This window comes from Enoplosus armatus, chromosome 3 (assembly GCF_043641665.1).
Source record: "Enoplosus armatus isolate fEnoArm2 chromosome 3, fEnoArm2.hap1, whole genome shotgun sequence".
In the NCBI taxonomy this organism is placed as follows: Eukaryota; Metazoa; Chordata; class Actinopteri; order Centrarchiformes; family Enoplosidae; genus Enoplosus; species Enoplosus armatus.
This window is the reverse complement of record NC_092182.1, coordinates 3,014,075-3,028,732: the sequence shown is the minus strand read 5'-3', so window position 1 is coordinate 3,028,732 and position 14,658 is coordinate 3,014,075. Positions and strand designations below refer to the sequence as shown.

General features: G+C 45.4%; 1 protein-coding gene across 1 annotated transcript in view; it reads left to right on the top strand.

Moving 5' to 3' along the window:
• The window catches only part of LOC139282603 (receptor-type tyrosine-protein phosphatase gamma-like), a 357,625-nt gene that overhangs the window by 260,324 nt on the left and 82,643 nt on the right, over positions 1–14,658 (top strand). Inside the window, exon 6 of the mRNA XM_070902394.1 lies at positions 13,745–13,811. Coding sequence (XP_070758495.1) covers positions 13,745–13,811 — 67 coding nt within the window. The remainder of the gene's footprint in view (positions 1–13,744; positions 13,812–14,658) is intronic.

Genomic DNA, 14,658 nt, shown 5'->3' with positions numbered 1-14,658 from the left:
ACACACACACACACAGAAGATCCTCCTATCAATTACTCAAACCCTCGTAATTATTATGATTCTTAATTACATAATACATAATTACATTTATTGTATTTTATTGGAACACATTAAAACCTGTGGAGTAACTCTCACTCAGCAAGACATTTCCGTGAATATGAGCCTCTAGAACTCCTAGTACTAAGTGTGGTAGGACGACAAAAGTCAGAATTAGGATTTAGGTTAGTCTAGTTTGGGGGTAGGATGAGGATTAGGCTTAAGATCAGACGTTGAAGACATTGTGTGTGGTGTATATTCCTCTCCTCTGGTTGTTTTGGGGTTTTTTTTCCGGAAGCTAAAAACCCTGTAAAACTTGGAGATCAACATCAAAGTCCAGCCACCAGTAGGTCCTCTCTGGGCTGTTTTCGGGGAGCCGCGGGTGGACTGGGATCATTGTCAACTATAACACTCCCAATTGGCAGGAATAAAAAAAAAAAGTTCATTTGGGGCCATCGATTATCTAAGTGGGCTTTTACTTGGACCATTAACCCCCGGTTAATATTTATTCCTCTCACTCCAGCCTCTCCCGCTCTCTCTCTGTGTGTCTACAGTCTCTCTGCCCCTCCCTCGCTCTCAGGCTCTGCATGTTGTCTTGAACAGACAAACATGCACACACTTTACATGGACGTCAAACTGAACCATAAAGTCAACCTCTTTCTCCCTTTTTCTCTATCTGCTGAAATGATGTCATAATATGTCACAATAAAGTTAATATAAGCACATATCTATGTCATGGCATTTGTCATGTCCCTCTCATCATTACACACTGCACAAAATGAAACCTACTGATATCATCAATTCCATGTTTTGTTTTTTTGTTTTTTTACAGGATTTGTTTGACTCATTGCATCCTACCCCACCCATCTTGTGTGAATATGCTCAGTAAAGCTTCATGATAATCTGCCAGCTGGAGTGCAAGGCATTTTGGTTTTGTCTCGTTTTTCATAGTCAGCGGTCAAAAGAGCCTCAAGTGACAAAATCAAATCTATACGTCCTGATCCAGTGATCCAGAACCAGATCTCCTTTCTCCAGAGCATGGTCATCGGAATATTCAGAAGTTCTAAAGTCCTTTTTGGAAGTATCGTATTTTCTGACCTGCCGAAAGCAAGTCCGCTTGCCTTTGACTCTGCACTTCAGAAACGGTTTCTACTGTAGACATGGAAAGGATTCATTCCTGGAATAAAAATGATCTAATGTCTCTGCCAGGGTTAATAAATAATGCTAAACTGACTTAAACTGCCTTGATTGGATAAAATTACATTAATGTGTTTTATGGCCCGAGTGAGCAGTTAGTGCATCTTTAGCTTCCATGATGTGACATTATTTCAGAGTAAAGCGGAATTTATGCGTGGGATATATATATATATATATATATAGTATATATATATATATATATATGTATACCCCACACAAAACTGCGTCTAGCTTGGCAAGCATCAGTCTCTGGAGAACCGCAGAGATTTGGAGCTCCACACACGTCTCCCTCCCCGCGCTGTTGGATCAGGAGGAGGACAAGTGAGAAAATGAATAAACTAGACCTCAACCTTGCTCTTGGGAAATGTAAACAAGGTGATGTCCAAACACACACCTCTGGCCCACAGAAGCTCGTCCACGTGCTAGTGGTCAAGTTCGGTTCAATGTGATGGATGTGCATGCTGAGCTGCCCCCCCCCCCACATTCATTGATTGAATAAATGTATGTATACGCCCCCAAGTTCACGATGAGTCGTTGAAAATGTGGGTACATTTAAAGGAAGATAAAAGATAAATTAGCCAAAAAATTTGTGACATATAGCAAGTATTTAGATAAAGCAAGATGCTTTAGCCAACAATGCTATTTGTACCTGGGGTGGAATCACCGTCCGTTAGATTAATGCAATTTCCCTTCAGTTTTTGTTTTTTTTCTAACCCTAACCCTTTTTTAATGTTTAAAAAAAAAAGAAAGAAAGATATCTTTTGCGTAGAGCTCACGCTGGTCTCAAAGTGAGGAAGGAACACCTAAAGGAACAATCCTCTGGAGGACCGTGTAAAAGTAAGCAGTTGGTGGGACTGGGTAGATTTGCAGTTGTGACAAAATCGAGGCGATGGGTGGGCAGATGGGAGAAATAGCTTACCTCGGAGCAGCCAGATGAAATGGCTTTGCTTTATTTTGAAAAGCAGCCAAAACTGCCACCTTTACCGGCTGGCAACTCCAATTGCCCTCCAGTGCAGGAGTCATTCTATCTGTTCTTTTAGTTCCCTTTCCCTCCACCGCCCTTCTGATTCATGATATGGCAATACGTGCATATCCTCTGAACCTGATGATATTGTGCAGTTGCAGCTCGTAACCTCGAGGATTGATTTGAACCCGCGCCCTCAATAACTTGGCTCTCGCAGATAGATCTCGACTGGTTTGTGTGTGTGTATGGGGGGGGGGTGCCGGCCTCAGAAGTGCATTTTTCTTCATTCATCCAGGTTCCACTCGCTCTCCTGCCCCGCTCGCGAGCTTCAGTTTGTCTTTAGTAACCTGAATGTGTATGTAGGTGTGTGTGTGTGTGTGTGTGTGTGTGTGTGTGTGTGTATGTACACAGGAGGCACATCCAATAGGTTTTTCGCTTTGATAGAAAAAAAAAAAACAGCGATTATGATGCAGGCCGTGCATGAAAAATTCAAACTCAAGTGCAGCACTCGCATGTGCACACGTCTACCGAAGATCTGTGTGTTTACAGTTTTTGCTTTTGTGAGTTCAGTGTAGTTTATGAGTTAGTGTGTGGATAAAGTGTGTGTGTGTGTGTGTGTGTGTGTGTGTGTGGAGTGGGGCTCGGAGAGTCTCCTGGGCCTGCTTGTGTTGACGCTGATGAGTCCTGTTGAGAGAGAAGCTCTCCTCCCCGGACTGATAAGCTTGAACGTGTCCTCTGTCAGGCGGTGCTGCACCACAGCAGCCTCCCTGCACAACCACTCCCGCAGAGACCGTAAAGCCGTCGTCGCGTGCTAAATCTAAGCTCAACAATTAATTTGCCCTTCCCACTTTCACTAAAATGGCTGGATTCTAAAACATATTTAACTAATTAGGATTGTATTTCCAGAAAAAAAAAAAAAAAAACTAGACACGTTAAACTGCATTTCTTGATGTCAGCACTTAAACCGTAAACCTGCTGAGTGGAAGGGCTCTGTTCTCGCAGTCAAGTGTCATACCCTGTGTGCTGGGGGGCAGGTGCCGGGCGCACTTCTGGTAATCGCCTTCGCTACTTCCATCCCCTTCAAAGAGGTACTGCACGCCTCACCGTGTGTTTTGAGCTGTAAACTAAATGAGATGACTGTGCTGCCACGGCAAACATCAGTGCTGGTGTTAAAATGACATTTCATAGCAGATTTATGAAAACAAAATAGGCATTTCGTGGGTTGAAAATGGCTCAATACGCCATCTACTGTTTTAAATCAGCCCTGAGCCTTGAGAGTTGACCAGCTGGGACTTATCTACGTCATGATATCTATAGAAAAACTGAATGCTCGACTATTCTGCCAATAGTGAATTGGACATTTTTGGACATGCTGAAGATCCGACGGTCATCGCGTCGAAAAATTGATCCACACAACAACCATCTGCTCTTATACCACTGTACTACCATATATGCAACAGAAGCAGGATTTGAAACAGTCTAACATGAACAATCTCATGTTCATCGTGTCGGTCACTTCGGCACACACGTCTGCCTGCGTTGTGTCGTGTCAAAAATGAGTCATTAGCCGAGAGAGGAGTTCTAATTAATCTGCCATTTTCCATCGACTGTGTAAACTGTCGGTATCCAGCACACCTGTTGATTTGCAGTAGAAACTGTGCAGAGTAATTCATTGTAATGGCAAGTCTGACGTGCACATGAGCATGGGCGTTTATGTGGTTACGGCCTGGTGCTGGTTGCGCAAAATTTTAACCAGCGCGGTCATGATTCGACGACGTGCAACATCACACCAATTCGAGAGCGATACTGTCAGACAAAGAGAGTCACCAGAGGAGAGGAAAGGCCGTCAGTGGCCTACAGGCTACCAACTGTTGGGCATTACGGAGCCGGCAGGGAGACGCGAGAAGCACTCATTCTCGGCACCGATAACCTGAACCGCTCCCCCCATCGGGGGAGAGTGTGTGTTGAAGAAGGGTACCAGAAAAACAAAGCAGAGGCGACAAATGACAGGCCAGCATATGTGAGATATGTCGCCATCCTCACATGTGAAACCTGGATCGCGCTCGGAAAGGTGATGAAGCTCTTTGCGTGTTGTAACCGGTCTGCTTTCACACTGATCGAAATACCCCCAGTGACCGTGACAATGGTAGCCCCCCCCCGTGCGACGTCACGCCGTCCAATGCAACACCGCGGTCGAGAACAACTCCTCCGTAACTGCTAATGTTTGAACAAAGCGGTCGGACTTGAATTTATTCCTGATTATGCCTCATTGCCATTGCATCTCTTATTCTGTGTCAAACATGGCCGCTGCCTTGGCTGTCCTGTTTTCTTTCCTTCCATGCGTCTGTCAGCTTTCCCCTGCCCCTCCGTCAGCGTGTCTCCGCCGCGACTGCATTGCTGCCTCCGTGTCATCTCCTTGATTGAATCATCACACTCGCATGGACAGGACAGTTTGGCCCCATCGGCTCGGCGGAGCTCGGGACCCGTGCTTTCACCACCCAGCGTTGCGCCGCAGCCGCTGATTGAAATAGATGGCAGCTGTGAATAGCTGCCGTTGCCGCCTTTTATTTGCTTATTTGCGGCGCCGCGGCTCTCCCTCTCTGTCTGCCACACACTCAAAGCCGAGGCCCAGCCGGGATGCAAATCGCACGAAACATCCACTCGTCCTTTTTTTTTTATTACTTTTTTGCTCCTTAAGTTAACACGGGAATCCCACAGAGTCTCATTCCTCATGATTTTGGGGCATCGTACCTCGTTTAATATTACAGAGTGGAGTGAGATGCAGAGGAGGGAGAAGCAGTAAGAACGCGGAACAAAGAGAATGAAGGAAAAGCTTTCTCGGACTTAAACTCCACATTGTGAGTCACACACACACACACTCTTGCTTACTGAGGAGAAAGAGCCTATTTAGACAAGGACAATGAGTGGGAAGGGGGAGAGTACATCTGGAATACGCACGGCCTCATTCAGTGATATCGCGAAAACGGTCACGAAGCATATGAGGCAGTGATTTTTATTTTTCAAAGTCCTTTTATTGATCACTCACTCACTCGACTCAGGAGTCACATTTTTATAAGAGCGACGAATGGTACGTTTTATTATGTTGCGCTCGGTTGTATGCACAAAAAAAAAAAGTGACAAATGTATGGAGGGAAAAAAAAAGAACTGTTTGCTGTTTATTATTGTAACCACGAGGAAAAGCTCCCCCAGCCTTCACAAAGTAGCCATTTTAACCCAAACCTAATCAAATCTTAAATAAATAATAAAACTGATTTATTTTTCAATATTTGGTAACGCTTTTTGGAAGGCACAGACAACTGATGTTGCACCGCCGATAGGGGCTAATCAGAATCGTATTTCCCCCCCCCCTATCTGTGAACCCTGCTGGCCTTGAAAGTAAACAGAAAAGGAGGCGGGGATTCTCACTTCACAGACATCTGATTTGTTTCTTTGAGGTAGTCAAAGCTAATAATGAGGAGACAAAGTAATTGCACAAATTCAGCTGTTCATGTAACCGGCACCTTATTTTATGATGGAAACCACGTGTCACTACTCCACTCCAGCATTAGAACAAAGTGCAAGAGAAACCCATTTGCCTTTTTATATAAAAACTAATAGTATGAAGACATTCTCAGTAAGATCAGTCCTGGAAGTATTCATACCTAGACAACCTTCAGGTTCATTTGAATTGGTTCCATACTTCACATTCAAGGTAGCAGTGTCACAGTGGAGACACTCAGCAGGAGTAAAAACAGCACGATGAGAAATTTGGTTTGAAGACATCGGAGACCTCAAAGCACTTCATTCTGCTCTAAACCCAATACCCCCAAAATGACGGTAATTAGGCAGTATATGTCGACGCCGCTAAACCACCGCGGAGCTGCTTCCAATTCAGCACGGTGCGCACCGCTCGAGGAGACATTAGCCTCAGCAGTTATGCAGCCAAACAGAATTCATTACATCTACTTTGCTGTCGGTCGGTTTAAGGAATTTTCCAGTAATTTCAGAAGATATATGTCTTCGCTGCCGTGTGAGTCAATCAAGTATTGTTCTTCACTGTGGCGGGGCGATGGAAGGCTTTGTCTTGGCCGTCCCTTCCCTTCATGACCACTGCTCTGCGACCCGAAGAATGGATTGCTGCTGCCGTTGGTCGCCTCTCCCTCGACAAAACACACACAAAAAAGTTTTTGTTTTTTTTCCATGCAGGACAACGAGGGCAATGCAACATAATTATGTCCATATCTGTAACTTTATAATGCTTTGAGGGATATTTTGAATGGCTCCTACTAATGTCCACCCCTATATGCTTGAAAATCAGTTGGAAAAAATATGTTCAGAAGAAAAGGACCGTTGGTAAAACAATGAGCAATAACCGGGTTAAATAGTGTTGCGTGGGTATGATTACAGTATACCAAGGAACCCATGTGGAACCCCCCCCCCCCCCGGGGATCAGGGTTAGGGTTAAGTATTTCTGATTCTGATTCTGATAAAGCGTGAGATACAGCAACTCTTGAGAAGTGGTTCAAAACCCTTATATCTCAAGGTGGCACAGTACGAAAAAAAAACCCCAGCCATGTTTGTTTTACACCCCAGTCAGATTTGATTAAATCAAGCTGCTTATGCTTTCCGCCTTTAAAACCATCAAAACCAACAACTTTAAAAGTCCTCACACAACGAGTGAGTCATCAGCGAGCAGATGAAAGTGGGCATCCTACCAATCACCCATAAACACAAAATATAATCACTTAGATTACTCAACCGTAAAGGGGGGGGGGGGGGGGGCTGCTGCTTACCCCCCTCCGCCTGTCCTCAGCCACCCCGGCACCTGAGAAGCAAATTAAGAAATCAGGCGCAGTAAGAGCAGGTCATATATGAAATGGCATTACAGCAGGCCCAGGGATCACACAACAGCAAGAGCTCTACCGTTGCCTGTTCCTTCAATATGTCTCATGTCAAAGTCCCAGGCCTGCAAACACAAAGACCACGTCGTTACAGTCTCCTGGTTTTGTTCAAAAAAAGCCCCATGGGGTTGTGATCCGTGTAAACCACTGGAGGTGCTCATCCTGCTCCAAGGCCTCGCTCCCTGCATCAATCAGTGAAATGTTTTCCCACCAGCTCCTTCAATTTGCACATGGAAAAGAGTTGAAAAAAAAAGAATGGGATGGTTTTCGAGTACACCTTGTGTTACTAGCAGGATTTCCGGCAGCACTGTTAGATTTACCATGTCAGGTAATGCGTTACCAGTGGTTACATTGGGCTGGCGCATAAGTGGTGCAAAGTGGTAACCACTGCATGTGAAAGCAGGAGTGGGCTCATTAATGAAATAACGTTACCCTCCTCCATTTTACATTGCCTCGTAGTACTTCTGCCGTTATTTTGGCGTAGGGCAAAAGTCGTGCAATTAGCAACGCGCCACCCTACCCAGTAGTAACATTGTAAAGTAACTTAACCCTTTCAAATGAAAGTAACCAGTAACATGTAATATGCTACATTTCTGACCTCTATCGCGAGGCAGCTTTTACTTGCCTCGTGATTTCGGGTCAGATTGAAATGAACCAGCCCCCCCCCCCCCCGGATGTATCGGGTCAAAAGAAGCAGCGCCAGGAATTATTTTCTCTCCATCCAAAGTCGCCATTTCAAACTCTTACAATTACAACCGGTTAAGCGAACAATAAACTTTACACTCAAGCAGCGAGACATAGCGAAGTTTCCTCGAGGAGTAACCCTCAACCGGTTTCCCCCACTACCTGAACACCCAGCCCCGAGCCTAAACTCGATGGGTCAGGGGTTCAGTGGCCTGTTTCCTTTGGCGTAGCTCCAGCAATGATCGGATGAGCCAATCTCCCAATGTCTAGATCTAAGAATGACCAGAAGGCCCAGGTCTAAGAATGACAAGACAGTCAATCATTGTTTACCCGGACCGAGCAATGACCTGAAGGCCCAACCTCCTTTAGTGTAGGCCTACTGTAGGAGTGGCAACAGGGCCTGCTCGCCTTCACGGCCCGCGTAGAGAAAGCGGCGCGTTGGCAGAGCGGCAGCAACAGCTTCAGTGCTCCATCTGCGTCTACACAGGATGCTTTCAGGCACAGTATCGAGTGTAGGTCACCCGCGTTTTGGCAGCGCTCAGAGCCCAACACACACAATCACTGTAGTTAACACACATCAAACGGAAGAAGATGGATTTGACGCGTGTAAAAATACACTAGCCCGTCTGTTCTCTAAGACGTGTAAGAATAAACAGAAGGCACGTCCTTATTTAGTCAAGATCTTAGAATGACGAGGACATTTCGGATTCGGATTCGGATTCTGAAAACCCAACATTCTTTAGTCCAGGTCTAAGAATGAAAAGACAGCCCAGTACCCTTTAGTCTACTTCAAAGAATGACTTCTTTAATGTGGACCAAGCAGTGACAGGAAGGCCAAATCTCCTTTAGTCTAGGCCCACTATAGAAATACACAAAAGGCCCACAATCCCTTTGTCTACATCGAAAAATGTCAAGAAAGGCCAGATCTTCTTTTTTCAGTTTTAAAGCGAAAGAACAGCAACCACCTTTATCCCTGTCTCCCCCCACCTACTGACAAATTGGTCACTGATGCAATTAGTAACTCTGCACTTCGATGTGTCTTCTTTGAAAGAGGTTCAACCATTACATCCATTACACCATTGATTCATCAGCAGTTAGTGCTGCCAAAGGCAGGGGGGGGGGGAGGGTCTCTGTAATACACGGAGGGAGGTGAGGGAAGTCAAGAGAAAGGGGATACATGGTGAGGGATCTTGGATGGGTGACAGTGAGAGGAAGGGACAGGCGATGAGAGAGAAAAGTGGTGGAGGGAAGAAATATCAAGACATGTCACATTGTACCACAGTTCCTTTTTTTTCTTTTCTTTTCTTTTTTTTCTGATTTGTCACTGCAGTGGCCGGTCCCTGGAGAGAAAGAAGGGGATGGAGCTGTGGGGAGGAATGAAACAGAAAGAAAAGAGCGAGAGACACAGGATTTGAGGAGGGAGAAAGGGGTGGATAGAGAGAGAGAGAGGGGGGGGGGGGGGGGGGCATTGTGATGTGAGGCCCGGTGGCTGAGGATCTCGGGGGACAAGCCTGTGGGCTTTCAGAGACAAACATTAATAATGAAACGCTAATTCCCTCTGTCCTCCTTTCTTTCTCTCCTCCTCGCTGTCTCTCTGTCTGTCATTTTCTCTCTGTGTCTCCATGGCCGCCTTTATTTCCCTTAATCTCCTCTCCTTTTACACACACACACACTTCTTTTTCTCCTCACCCACTTTCTGCCTCGCCTTGTACCAAGAAACAAGCTCTTTATTGCAGTTCCAGATATTAACTTCCTCTGCTATTTGAAATGATTACGCAATGTGTGTGTGTGTGTGTGTGTGTGTGTGTTTGTGTGTGTTTGTGTGGGTGAGAGTAAGTTAGAAGCTATGTCTAACATTGCCACAATTCAATTTTCTACTTCCCTTAAGTTACTTTCTCGTTCAGGGTTTTGCTTTCTTTATCAGCTATACAAACCCATATTGTCCGTGGGGTGGGGTGGGGTGGGGGGGGGGGGTGCTGAGACTGACACAGAGAAAATTCTTGTCACACAGTCTCCTGGTGACTTTTAGCCGTGTAATAAAAGTTTAAGGACTTTCAACTTTACGGCGTTAACGTGAGATGTGTATCTGGATGTCTTATGCGGATAGGGGGAAAACGCGCGCCAATGCAGCTGTAAATGCATGCGGAACACATTGCGATGAGGATACAGACTGGCCAGAGATTGGCCAGACGGCATGTGGAGGTGGAGAGGAAAAACTAAGAAAAGCCCATAAAGCAGCATCATCCTCAGGAGACTCTCGGAGGCCGGCTGTGACGTTCAAGATGAGGGTCACAGCACAGGTGCCTGTTGCCGTCTTTTGGGAGTATCCAGCATCACGTCCCTTGACCTGGCCTAATACCACATCAATTGACACGTCTGCCAGATTTGAGAAAACGAGACCCCTTTACCAGCGCCAGGTGTAAACGCGAAGGCCCATGATCGCATTACTCCGATACGGTAGCCACATATAGATCACCTGTCGCAACAAATGGTTCGTCATTTACCCTTGTGCGTATACAAGTGTGTATAGCACCATTTCATACAAATGCAGTTCAAAAGGTCGGCTGAACAACCATTTTGCATTCAGAGCCGCCGGGTGCCGGGTTTACACCAGATGCGGAGCAGAGCGGAACGGATCTCTGAAGATTTTTGGCTTGCGCGAGTGATTGTGTAGATGAAGTGCCAGGTTATGTTGACAATCAAGCGTTTTCCAGGGAGCATAATTCGGATTCAAGCATATTCCGTACCTGGAAAGCATTTTCCAAACTTTCAAGACTGAATGTACCAACCCCGTGTGGAAACGGGCGGTACATGCTCTAAATCAGGCCAGTAGTGCGCAGTACGGCAGGGTCTTTTTTGTGACGACCATAACAATCTGAGCTAGGTCACACAACCTTCACCCAAAAAGAAGCTGACGTCCTCATGTCTGAGCTGCAGAGTCGCCAAGAGTGAATGGGCAAGAAGCCACCAGTGGGAGATTGTATTAGCCGCTCTGAAGGAGATAATGCGTTTGGTAACATTCGGTTAGCGTGTGTTGCCCTTGTCCAAGAAGAACCGTTACCTGCAGAGGATGCAGCAGCTCTACACATCATGGCACACAGGTTTCTTCCCCAGCGATTTAGGGAATTATATATCAAAGCGTTCGACATATCATCCACAAAAATGGGTTGCTTTGGAGAAGGGTTTGTTCAAGTGCTCCATAAAAGCACGGAAATTGAACAGGCTGTGTTTTGTTCTCCGCGCTTCCGCAGCGGTCCAAGCAGGCAAGGCCAAATCCCGGTAATCCCTCGCGCCAAACTTGACAGTTAAAATCCAACTAGCCGACAAGTGTGTGTCTCAAAATCCGACTCATCGCGCGCATTTGTGTGTTTGTCAACCCCTTAGGTCAACAAGTGTGTGTCGTGGAGAGTCAAGGGGAGGGAGGGGGGAGGCGTGACAGCAGTATTGGCAGTCTCTCAGCTGTTCGTGGAGCACGTTGGATGTGGATGCTGGCAGTGGCTTTGTGGTAGTTTTGGGTTAAGTTGGACTGTGCACAAGACGCTGCTTCTCGCCCGCCTGAAATGCAGCACATCCGCACACCGACAACTATAAGTAAAAGACTGAATGCTCGGCACCTTTTGTTACCTTTTCTCTTTAGATGTGCTGATAGATACGGTGGTTTGATCAATGATTGCGTATTTATCATTTCATCAAGTGTGTATGATAATGTTTTATTAGGAAAATAACGAGGATCATTAGCAGTAATTGTTGCCGTCGTCTGTATGTAGCTACTAGCAGTGCTCGTAGCAATTTTAATGTGTATAGGCACATATAGAAAGGTATCATAGAAGTAGCTAGTAGCAGTACTTGTAGCCACAGTAGTAGTTTTAGTTGAAGATGTTGCCACAGTGGTAGTATTAGCAGTAGCTAGTAATAGTTGTTGGAGTAGCAGGCGAAGTAAAGACATTTTTATTTATATTTCCGTCCAGGGGAGATTCAATGCGCTTCATAAAATATGTATATACAGTATACATACATATACACATGCAGAACATACACGTGTGTAAACAAACAACTAGAACAACCCTACTAAAGTGTGGCCTGTGATCTTGCAGCTGTTACAATTAACAAGGACCACCTCACAATGTCTCGACCTCAATGGCCCACAATCCTAGCGTTACAGTTAAATGTGGCATTGAGCTGTGGGGAAGTTATTCACTTCATGTGCTTTGTTTTATGCCACATCAACGATGTGTTGCAGTGGTCTGTGGTGCCCCAAGAATTCACCGCGCGTACATACAAATGTAAAGACGCCATCTCTGTAACCTCTCACCCCTGACTCTGTAGCTGTAGCCTCTGAGCACATCCGGCCAGTTGTTGGGTGAGTGGGCAGCCGCATATTCTTTCGCCGTGGGAATCAACGCGATGGCTGAGGTGTCAACCGACATGCCTTGGGGCATTTGCATAAAGTTTTTTTTTTTCAACTCCCCGCTGTCATGCCTTCATACCTCCGATGCCAGTGGCTCCTTGTGTGGCAGGTTCCCATTGAAAGCAACTGACACCCTGCTGCTTCCTGTCTCTTTGCATACACTAAGACGGCAGGCAGCGCTAATGTTTTAGCATATCCATTGAACGCTCCAGTTTTAAAATATATTGCCCACCCCAGAATGATGGAGGTGAAGGGGATTTGTTTGTTTCAGCGTTGTCAGTGTTGACAGTTTCTTATTTGTTCTAACCTTCAGTAGAAAATAGTTCCCAACGAAAAATTGTTGACAGCGGAAGGAACGGTGACAGCGGAAGCCAATTACAAACTGAAAAACCGATGCACCCGCAGACACAAAATCACTCTTCTACAGGAAACAGTGACAAGGACTTTTTACGCATTGTTTCTTCTTTTTTTCCCCGCTGTTGTGTTTAACATGTAAAATGCAAGCTGACTACAATAGCATCTTGTTGTCTCTGATAACTGTCCATCTTACTTGTCATCCCACAGTGCGCTTAATGACAGTGATTTTCCGCCATTTTAACAGCACGCCGTTTCAGCTGCCTTTCCAGCGTCCAAGGGGATGCTTCTTGCATGCATCTGAATACAAACTCGTCGAGTAAAAACAGGCACGTGTGTCCACGAAACAGGTCCACACTCATCGGCCTGAAACATTTCTTTCCACAGAACTTGAATCCGAGTAACATATCATCGCAACTAAGCAACAAAACATCATTTTTTCCCCTTACACTCGTGTGGGTCACGTGGAGCCTTGGTAGGCATTTTGTGTATTTTGGTGTTTTTTTTGTGCTTTGGATTTATTTCCAGCCTCCATGACAACGATGACGCTCTAACTGAAGACAATGAAAACACATGTGTTACTATGACATCGCACACTCTGAGTTCAGATGGAGGGGGGCCTTTGAGAGCTTGTTGATTGCTGCTGTTTGTTCCTCCTAATGACACGGCACTTGTTTTCCCAGCACCCCACCCCCACCCCCACCCCCACCACCTCTGTCACTTTTATTGCCCTTCTCTTTCTCTTGATTTAGAACCAGTCTGTTTTTGTTCTCTTCTTTGTCTTAGGTGAATTAAAACACATACTGGGCTGTTGTTATAATTAAGTCTGAGTCGCCAAACAAGCTTCTTTTTTTTAACTACAAATGCTCATTATATTACTGTGTTTTTCCAGTTAAATGGACACATTAGCAGTCACTGCAGCAGCAGAGAGCACAATATACAGTAGGTAGTGCTAACAAACACAAAGATACAAAATGAATGAAAGTAAATGATACCACTGAAATTCATATTTTTTTTTTGAAGGGGGGGGGGGGGGGGGGTACAATTTGTGACAAGGACAGGCAAGCAATATCTGGAGACTAGAGACAAAAAATGGCAAGGAATAATATAATTGAAAAGATATTCTCCGAACCTTTAATGTATGCAGTGATGTTTTCTACGAATCATTTGATCCTCACTGTGCCTTTTTGTGTTCCTTAGGTGGGAGGGAAGGACAATCCTGCTGTTGACCCCATAATCCACGGCCTGAAGGGTGTGGTCCATCACGGTGAGTGGCAGGCCCCAGTGCCCAGTCGCACGGGGAATGAAAGCTATTGATATTGATGAGAGAGCCAGGATTTTAAGACTTTGAGATCATCTGAACCCATATACATTAATCATGCGTCATCGCCCAAGCTTCTCTGAGCTCATTGCTTTTGGTTCTCCCAGCCCACACATGTGCTGCATAGTTAAGTCCAGCCCTGGCCCCTGGCCATCACATTGGAATGGGATCACCCTTCACTTTGATATGTCAGTCGCAGAGCTGCTAATGAAAATGCAAACTCACTGGATGTTAGGCAACATACTTATTAATTTACAAGGATGGAAAAATGATGTTGTGGGTGGGTGTAAATTAACACAATAGCATGAGTTCTGCCACTGGTGGCCAGAGGATATATATAAGAGACTGCTGTTTTCAGTAGTATATGTTGAAATGTGGACTTGAGTACCTCATCAGTCCAAAATTCTATTGCCTGTATTCGCTGGGACACAAACACACACACACACACACACAGTGATTCCGTCCAGTCAGGCCAGTTTGCAGCAGTTGAACTGGAAAGCCTTGCATCCGATTGTCCACCTCATTTTACTGTACACCTCAGGAACTGAGCTGCTGCCGTTGGCCAATCGGGGTTCCAGTATTGTGAGGACTTCAGATTCACCCAGTCCAACTAATTCAATTCAATTTGCAGCTGCATTCATCTGCAGCTTATTACAGCAGAAAGGTATTCCTGTCGCGAGCCATGATATATTTGAAAACTGAACAAGTCCAGAGCCCAGTCCAGAGCCGCTTTATATACACTGATGGGGCATAATATTTGAACAGTAAATTTGCTTTGCTAATTTCCTCACTG